This window comes from Oncorhynchus gorbuscha, unplaced genomic scaffold (assembly GCF_021184085.1).
Source record: "Oncorhynchus gorbuscha isolate QuinsamMale2020 ecotype Even-year unplaced genomic scaffold, OgorEven_v1.0 Un_scaffold_472, whole genome shotgun sequence".
NCBI classification, from domain to species: domain Eukaryota; kingdom Metazoa; phylum Chordata; class Actinopteri; order Salmoniformes; family Salmonidae; genus Oncorhynchus; species Oncorhynchus gorbuscha.
Window position 1 is genome coordinate 297928 of NW_025745304.1, and position 10000 is coordinate 307927.

The 10000-nt window shown below is 50.6% G+C and overlaps 1 protein-coding gene across 1 annotated transcript in view; it reads right to left on the bottom strand.

The window, feature by feature from the left end:
• Window positions 1-10000, bottom strand: part of LOC124018317 (tripeptidyl-peptidase 2-like) — a 61232-nt gene that overhangs the window by 9408 nt on the left and 41824 nt on the right. The window contains 4 exon segments of the mRNA XM_046333588.1: window positions 510-647; window positions 5465-5561; window positions 7550-7650; window positions 8221-8337. Of these exon segments, the coding sequence (XP_046189544.1) occupies window positions 510-647; window positions 5465-5561; window positions 7550-7650; window positions 8221-8337 (453 nt within the window).

Below are 10000 nucleotides of genomic sequence, written 5' to 3' on the forward strand. Positions count from 1 at the left end.
GTTGTGGTTGTATCGTGGTTGTGTTGTGGTTGTATCATGGTTGTGTTGTGGTTATATCATGGTTGTATTGTGGTTATATCATGGTTGTATTGTGGTTATATCATGGTTGTATTATAGTTATATCATGGTTGTGTTGTGGTTATATCATGGTTATATTATGGTTATATCATGGTTATATTATGGTTATATCATGGTTATATTGTAGTTATATCATGGTTGTATTATGGTTATATCATGGTTGTGTTGTGGTTATATCATGGTTGTGTTGTGGTTATTTCATGGTTATATGATGGTTGTATTATGGTTATATCATGGTTGTATTATGGTTATATCATGGTTGTATTGTGGTTATATCATGGTTGTGTTGTGGTTATGTCATGGTTATATTATGGTTGTATTATGGTTATATCATGGTTGTATTATGGTTATATCATGGTTGTGTTGTGGTTATGTCATGGTTATATTATGGTTGTGTTGTGGTTATATCATGGTTGTGTTGTGGTTACTACCTGGTGTGGGTAGGCGTCTCCAGAGCCCAACAGTCTCTTGTTCTGGTCAAACAGCATCCAGAGCTGAGAGTCAAACTCTGATTCATACAACTGGTCACACAGGACTGGACAGCTGGGGGTCACCTCACCTGACTTAGGCTGGGGAGAGAGGTAGAGAGGTCACACACACAGTACTGGACAGCTGGGGAGAGAGGTAGATAGGTAGAGAGGTCAGACAGTACTGGACAGCTGGGGAGAGAGGTAGAGAGGTAGAGAGGTCAGACAGTACTGGACAGCTGGGGAGAGAGGTAGAGAGGTAGAGAGGTCAGACAGTACTGGACAGCTGGGGAGAGAGGTAGAGAGGTAGAGAGGTCAGACAGTACTGGACAGCTGGGGTGAGAGGTAGAGAGGTCAGACAGTACTGGACAGCTGGGTAGAGGGGTCAGAGGTCAGACAGTACTGGACAGCTGGGTAGAGAGGTAGAGAGGTCAGACAGTACTGGACAGCTGGGTAGAGAGGTCAGACAGTACTGGACAGCTGGGGAGAGAGGTAGAGAGGTCAGACACACAGTACTGGACAGCTGGGGAGAGAGGGAGACAGGTAGAGAGGTCAGACAGTACTGGACAGCTGGGTAGAGAGGTAGAGAGGTCAGACAGTACTGGACAGCTGGGGAGAGAGGTCACACACACAGTACTGGACAGCTGGGGAGAGAGGTAGAGAGGTCAGACAGTACTGGACAGCTGGGGAGAGAGGTAGAGGGGTCAGACAGTACTGGACAGCTGGGGAGAGAGGTAGAGAGGTCATACACACAGTACTGGACAGCTGGGGAGAGAGATAGAGAGGTAGAGAGGTCACACACACAGTACTGGACAGCTGGGTAGAGAGGTAGAGAGGTCAGACAGTACTGGACAGCTGGGGAGAGAGGTAGAGAGGTTGAGAGGTCAGACAGTACTGGACAGCTGGGGAGAGAGGTAGAGAGGTCACACACAGTACTGGACAGCTGGGGAGAGAGGTAGAGAGGTAGAGAGGTCAGACAGTACTGGACAGCTGAGGAGAGACGTAGAGAGGTAGAGAGGTGGACAGTACTGGACAGCTGGGGAGAGAGGTAGAGAGGTAGAGAGGTCAGACAGTACTGGACAGCTGGGGAGAGAGGTAGAGAGGTAGAGAGGTCAGACAGTACTGGACAGCTGGGGAGAGGGGTAGAGAGGTCAGACAGTACTGGACAGCTGGGGAGAGAGGTATAGAGGTCAGACAGTACTGGACAGCTGGGTAGAGAGGTAGAGAGGTCAGACAGTACTGGACAGCTGGGGAGAGAGGTAGAGAGGTCAGACACACAGTACTGGACAGCTGGGGAGAGAGGTAGAGAGGTAGAGAGGTCAGACAGTACTGGACAGCTGGGGAGAGAGATAGAGGTAGAGAGGTCAGACAGTACTGGACAGCTGGGGAGAGAGGTAGAGAGGTCAGACAGTACTGGACAGCTGGGGAGAGAGGTAGAGAGGTAGAGAGGTCAGACAGTACTGACAGCTGGGGAGAGAGGTAGAGAGGTCAGACAGTACTGGACAGCTGGGGAGAGAGGTAGAGAGGTAGAGAGGGAGAGAGGTAGAGAGGTCAGACAGTACTGGACAGCTGGGGAGAGGGGTAGAGAGGTAGAGAGGTCAGACAGTACTGGACAGCTGGGGAGAGAGGTAGAGAGGTCAGACAGTACTGGACAGCTGGGTAGAGGGGTAGAGAGGTCAGACAGTACTGGACAGCTGGGTAGAGAGGTAGAGAGGTCAGACAGTACTGGACAGCTGGGGAGAGAGGTAGAGAGGTAGAGAGATCAGACACAGTACTGGACAGCTGGGGAGAGAGGGAGAGAGGTAGAGAGGTCAGACAGTACTGGACAGCTGGGTAGAGAGGTAGAGAGGTCAGACAGTACTGGACAGCTGGGGAGAGAGGTAGAGAGTTCACACACACAGTACTGGACAGCTGGGGAGAGAGGTAGAGAGGTAGAGGGGTAGAGGGGTCAGACAGTACTGGACAGCTGGGGAGAGAGGTAGAGAGGTCAGACAGTACTGGACAGCTGGGGAGAGAGGTAGAGGGGTCAGACAGTACTGGACAGCTGGGGAGAGAGGTAGAGAGGTAGAGGTCACACACACAGTACTGGACAGCTGGGGAGAGAGGTAGAGAGGTCACACACACAGTACTGGACAGCTGGGGAGAGAGGTAGAGAGGTCACACACACAGTACTGGACAGCTGGGGAGAGAGGTAGAGAGGTAGAGAGATCAGACACAGTACTGGACAGCTGGGGAGAGAGGGAGAGAGGTAGAGAGGTCAGACAGTACTGGACAGCTGGGTAGAGAGGTAGAGAGGTCAGACAGTACTGGACAGCTGGGGAGAGAGGTAGAGAGTTCACACACACAGTACTGGACAGCTGGGGAGAGAGGTAGAGAGGTAGAGGGGTAGAGGGGTCAGACAGTACTGGACAGCTGGGGAGAGAGGTAGAGAGGTCAGACAGTACTGGACAGCTGGGGAGAGAGGTAGAGGGGTCAGACAGTACTGGACAGCTGGGGAGAGAGGTAGAGAGGTCATACACACAGTACTGGACAGCTGGGGAGAGAGGTAGAGAGGTAGAGGTCACACACACAGTACTGGACAGCTGGGGAGAGAGGTAGAGAGGTCACACACACAGTACTGGACAGCTGGGGAGAGAGGTAGAGAGGTCACACACACAGTACTGGACAGCTGGGGAGAGAGGTAGAGAGGTCAGACAGTACTGGGCAGCTGGGGAGAGAGGTAGAGAGGTAGAGAGGTCAGACAGTACTGGACAGCTGGGGAGAGAGGTAGAGAGGTCAGACAGTACTGGACAGCTGGGTAGAGAGGTAGAGAGGTCAGACAGTACTGGACAGCTGGGGAGAGAGGTCAGACAGTACTGGACAGCTGGGTAGAGAGGTAGAGGGGTAGAGGGGTCAGACAGTACTGGACAGCTGGGGAGAGAGGTAGAGAGGTCAGACAGTACTGGACAGCTGGGGAGAGAGGTAGAGAGGTCACACACACAGTACTGGACAGCTGGGGAGAGAGATAGAGAGGTCAGACAGTACTGGACAGCTGGGGAGAGAGGTAGAGGGGTAGAGGGGTCAGACAGTACTGGACAGCTGGGGAGAGAGGTAGAGAGGTCACACACACAGTACTGGAGAGAGGTAGAGAGGTAGAGAGGTCAGACAGTACTGGACAGCTGGGGAGAGAGGTAGAGAGGTCAGACAGTACTGGACAGCTGGGTAGAGAGGTAGAGAGGTCACACACACAGTACTGGACAGCTGGGGAGAGAGATAGAGAGGTCAGACAGTACTGGACAGCTGGGGAGAGAGGTAGAGGGGTAGAGGGGTCAGACAGTACTGGACAGCTGGGGAGAGAGGTAGAGAGGTCAGACAGTACTGGACAGCTGGGGAGAGAGGTAGAGAGGTCACACACACAGTACTGGACAGCTGGGGTCTCCTCTCCTGACTTAGGCTGGGGAGAGAGGTAGAGAGGTAGAGAGGTCAGACAGTACTGGACAGCTGGGTAGAGAGGTAGAGAGGTCAGACAGTACTGGACAGCTGGGGAGAGAGGTAGAGAGGTAGAGAGGTCAGACAGTACTGGACAGCTGGGGAGAGAGATAGAGAGGTAGAGAGGTCAGACAGTACTGGACAGCTGGGGAGAGAGGTAGAGAGGTAGAGGGGTAGAGAGGTCAGACAGTACTGGACAGCTGGGGAGAGAGGTAGAGAGGTAGAGAGGTCAGACAGTACTGGACAGCTGGGGAGAGAGGAAGAGAGGTCAGACAGTACTGGACAGCTGGGGAGAAAGGTAGAGAGGTAGAGAGGGAGAGAGGTCAGACAGTACTGGACAGCTGGGGAGAGAGGTAGAGAGGTAGAGAGGTAGAGAGGTAGAGAGGTCAGACAGTACTGGACAGCTGGGGAGAGAGGAAGAGAGGTCAGGCAGTACTGGACAGCTGGGGAGAAAGGTAGAGAGGTAGAGAGGGAGAGAGGTCAGACAGTACTGGACAGCTGGGGAGAGGGAGAGAGGTAGAGAGGTCACAGTACTGGACAGCTGGGGAGAGAGGTAGAGAGGGACAGAGGTAGAGAGGTAGAGAGGTAGAGGGGTCAGACAGTACTGGACAGCTGGGGAGAGAGGTAGAGAGGTAGAGGGGTAGAGGGGTAGAGAGGGAGAGAGGTAGAGAGGGATAGAGGGATAGAGGGAGAGAGGGATAGAGGTAGAGGGGTAGAGGGGTAGAGAGGTAGAGAGGTAGAGGGGTAGAGAGGTAGAGGGGTAGAGAGGTAGAGAGGGAGAGGGGGAGAGGGGGAGAGAGGGAGAGGGGGAGAGAGGGAGAGGGGGAGAGAGGGAGAGAGGGAGAGAGGGATAGAGGGATAGAGGTAGAGAGGTAGAGAGGTAGAGAGGTAGAGGGGTAGAGAGGTAGAGAGGGATAGAGGGATAGAGGTAGAGAGGTAGAGAGGTAGAGAGGGATAGAGGTAGAGAGGGAGAGAGGTAGAGAGAGAGAGGTAGAGAGGTAGAGAGGTAGAGGGGTAGAGGGGTAGAGAGGTAGAGAGGTAGAGAGGTAGAGAGGGAGAGGGGAGAGGGGGAGAGGGGGAGAGAGGGAGAGAGGGAGAGAGGTAGAGAGGTAGAGAGGGAGAGGGGGAGAGAGGGAGAGAGGGAGAGAGGGATAGAGGTAGAGAGGTAGAGAGGTAGAGAGGTAGAGAGGTAGAGGGGTAGAGAGGTAGAGAGGTAGAGAGGGATAGAGGGATAGAGGTAGAGAGGTAGAGAGGTAGAGAGGGATAGAGGTAGAGAGGGAGAGAGGTAGAGAGGTAGAGAGGTAGAGAGGTAGAGAGGTAGAGGGGTAGAGGGGTAGAGAGGTAGAGAGGTAGAGAGGTAGAGGGGTAGAGGGGTAGAGAGGTAGAGGGGTAGAGAGGGAGAGGGGTCACACACCAAACAGAGGTGTATAATACGACCTAGACACTCTCACCTGGTGGAAGCTGTAGGTGAGGATGATTTCGTAGAGCTGTCTGTTGTTGGGGAGGACATCTCTGTGACCCAGAGCCTTGATCTTAGAACTCAGAGGTCTGGAAGAAGCAGGAAACAGACAGAGTTAGATGGGATGCTTGGGGATAGATGGGATGCTTGGGGATAGATGGGATGCTTGGGGATAGATGGGATGCTTGGGGATAGATGGGATGCTTGGGGATAGATGGGATGCTTGGGGATAGATGGGATGCTTGGGGATAGATGGGATGCTTGGGGATAGATGGGATGCTTGGGGATAGATGGGATGCTTGGGGATAGATGGGATGCTTGGGGATAGATGGGATGCTTGGGGATAGATGGGATGCTTGGGGATAGATGGGATGCTTGGGGATAGATGGGATGCTTGGGGATAGATGGGATGCTTGGGGATAGATGGGATGCTTGGAGATAGATGGGATGCTTGGGATGCTTGGGGATAGATGCTGTGGGTTAGACTCTGTACACTGAGACGATCTGTCAGGACTAGGTGGGATGCTTGGGGATAGATGGGATGCTTGGGGGTAGATGGGATGCTTGGGGGTAGATGGGATGCTTGGGGGTAGATGGGATGCTTGGGGATTGATGGGATGCTTGGGGATAGATGCTGTGGGTTAGACACTGTACACTGAGACGATCTGTCAGGACTAGATGGGATGCTTGGGGATAGATGCTGTGGGTTAGACACTGTACACTGAGACGATCTGTCAGGACTAGATGGGATGCTTGGGGATAGATACACGGCTGTGTCCCCAGCGCCTGGTCTGTGTGCCCACATGGACCGGAAAGGAAGGAGGGGGGGCTGAGAACTTCCTTCTGAGAGGATGGAGAAGCTGAGAGTTTCCTTCTGAGAGGACGGAGAAGTAGAAGCTGAGAGTTTCCTTCTGAGAGGATGAGACGGAGAAGCTGAGAGTTTCCTTCTGAGAGGATGGAGAAGGTGAGAGTTTCCTTCTGAGAGGATGGAGAAGTAGAAGCTGAGAGTTTCCTTCTGAGAGGATGAGACGGAGAAGCTGAGAGTTTCCTTCTGAGAGGATGGAGACGCTGAGAGTTTCCTTCTGAGAGGATGGAGAAGCTGAGAGTTTCCTTCTGAGAGGATGGAGAAGCTGAGAGTTTCCTTCTGAGAGGACGGAGAAGTAGAAGCTGAGAGTTTCCTTCTGAGAGGATGAGACGGAGAAGCTGAGAGTTTCCTTCTGAGAGGATGGAGAAGCTGAGAGTTTCCTTCTGAGAGGATGGAGAAGCTGAGAGTTTCCTTCTGAGAGGATGGAGACGCTGAGAGTTTCCTTCTGAGAGGATGGAGAAGCTGAGAGTTTCCTTCTGAGAGGATGGAGACGCTGAGAGTTTCCTTCTGAGAGGATGGAGACGCTGAGAGTTTCCTTCTGAGAGGATGGAGAAGCTGAGAGTTTCCTTCTGAGAGGATGGAGACGCTGAGAGTTTCCTTCTGAGAGGATGGAGAAGGTGAGAGTTTCCTTCTGAGAGGATGGAGAAGGTGAGAGTTTCCTTCTGAGAGGATGAGACGGAGAAGCTGAGAGTTTCCTTCTGAGAGGATGGAGACGCTGAGAGTTTCCTTCTGAGAGGATGGAGAAGGTGAGAGTTTCCTTCTGAGAGGATGGAGAAGCTGAGAGTTTCCTTCTGAGAGGATGGAGAAGCTGAGAGTTTCCTTCTGAGAGGATGGAGACGGAGAAGCTGAGTTTCCTTCTGAGAGGATGGAGGAGCTGAGAGTTTCCTCACAAAAACGAACACGTTTGAACACAGAAGTTAATCACGAAGCTGACCAGATTAGTGACTAATGTAACCTGGTATATATATCAGACTGTAGGTGGTGGGTAGAGGGGTAGGTAGGGGGTAGGTAGGGGGTAGAGGGGTAGGTAGGGGGTTGTATTTGGAGACATATGTCCCAGTGTGGCTGCACACAGATCTTCAGAGTGACCCTGGGAGAAACGTGACTAATGTAACCCTAATGTAACTCTTTAGTTTAGGTAGGGTAGGACCCAAGTCTTCAGGGTGATGATGGGAGGTGTGGGTGGGTGGGTGTATTTCTTTAGTTTTGTACCTGAGCGGCTGGACCCAAGTCTTCAGGGTGATGACGGGAGAAACATCCTCGTACCTCAGGGGAGAGGACACCTCAAAACTAGTCACGCCGTCTGATGCATGCTGGGTGAGACAAAAATCATGAGTCAGAAAAGGACTTTTGGTCGTAAAACTGGTACGACACGTCCCACAACACAGAGGAGTGTGCTGTGGTACGTCCTATAATTAATAATAACACAATACCCAGCGATGACATCACAATACCCCGCGATGACATCACAATACCCCGCGATGACATCACAATACCCCGCGATGACATTCCTTCGACCTCATAACTTGGTTTTTGTTCTGACTCATCAGTGGGACCTTATATAGACAGGTGTCTGCCTTTCCAAATCCTGTCCAATCCTATTGAACTTACCACAGGTGGACTCCAATAAAGTTGTAGAAACATCTCAAGGATGATCAATGGAAACAGGATGCACCTGAGCTCAATTTGGAGTCTCATAGAAAAGGGTCTGAACACTTATGTAAATAAAGTATTTATGTTTATTATATATTTGCAAATTGTTCTAAAAACCTGTTCTTGCTTTGTCATTATGGGATATTGTGATGTCATCGTGGGGTATTGTGATGTCATCGTGGGGTATTGTGATGTCATCGTAGAGGTGAGGGTGAGGTGTATATACTCACTATGTGTAGAGGTGAGGGTGAGGTGGTCAGGCCGTGGAAGGAGATACTGTAGTCAACGGTGACGTCACCAAGGCTGGCCCACCACCGGGCGACACATACCTCTACGGTCCTCCCCGACTAGAGAGGAGACACTCAGTCAAAACAGCATCACAGAGACACATAACTCTACTGTCCTCCCCGACTAGAGAGGAGACACTCAGTCAAAACAGCATCACAGAGACACATAACTCTACTGTCCTCCCCGACTAGAGAGGAGACACTCAGTCAAAACAGCATCACATACCTCTACTGTCCTCCCCGACTAGAGAGGAGACACTCAGTCAAAACAGCATCACAGAGACACATAACTCTACTGTCCTCCCTGACTAGAGAGGAGACACTCAGTCAAAACAGCATCACATAACTCTACTGTCCTCCCTGACTAGAGAGGAGAGACACTCAGTCAAAACAGCATCACATAACTCTACTGTCCTCCCTGACTAGAGAGGAGACACTCAGTCAAAACAGCATCACATAACTCTACTGTCCTCCCTGACTAGAGAGGAGACACTCAGTCAAAACAGCATCACATAACTCTACTGTCCTCCCTGACTAGAGAGGAGAGACACTCAGTCAAAACAGCATCATTTAGTCCCCTGGTCATTTGATTGGTCGATAGGCTGTTGGTCGACCGAGATCTTTTTAGTCGATCAGACGCCTGTCTCAGTAGAGTCTGAGTGGACTAATCCATTATAGAAGCCTGTCTCAGTGGACTAATCCATTGTAGAGGCCTGTCAGAGTGGACTAATCCATTATAGAGGCCTGTCTCAGTGGACTAATCCATTATAGAGGCCTGTCAGAGTGGACTAATCCATTATAGAGGCCTGTCTCAGTGGACTGATCCATTATAGAGGTCTGTCTGAGTGGACTGATCCATTATAGAGGTCTGTCTCAGTGGACTAATCCATTGTAGAGGCCTGTCTCAGTGGACTAATCCATTGTAGAGGCCTGTCTGAGTGGACTAATCCATTGTAGAGGCCTGTCTGAGTGGACTAATCCATTGTGGAGGTGTGTCTGAGTGGACTAATCCATTGTGGAGGTGTGTCTGAGTGGACTAATCCATCCTGACCCTGATTACACATAGAAGTAGACCTACAGACTACCTGATTACCGCTCATCCCTGGTGTAAATTAGACCTACCTGATTACTGCTCATTACTGGTGCAAATAGCCTCCAGCTGTGTGTCTGGAGATCAATGGCCCAAAGCGTGAGACTAAGTTAATAGTTGATACAATGTTTCTAGTCCATTGCAGACAGGCCATGAGTAGACAATGTGATTTATAGGAGAGTTATGTTTATCAGATTAGTAGTTGATACAATGTTTCTAGTCCATTGCAGACAGGCCATGAGTAGACAATGTGATTTATAGGAGAGTTATGTTTATCAGATTAGTAGTTGATACAATGTTTCTAGTCCATTGCAGACAGGCCATGAGTAGACAATGTGTTTTATAGGAGAGGTATTTTTAATCAGGTTATTTTCTATCTGTGGGCTGGTTTTTATTAGTTGGTTTCATGTCGGCTGTTTTTACATAGTTGGTAAATGGGAATAGAAGTTACTTTTCAGGTTTGTATCATTTGAGAAACGAAGACGTTATTATAAATTAAAATGAAACTATTACATAAATCATATTGCAGATCAGTAGAAACGGTAACTTGGCAATCCACATGGAAAAGGCTGCCAACCGCTGGTGTAGCCAGTTACAGGCAACTACGGGAGCCTGACGGCAACTACGGGAGCC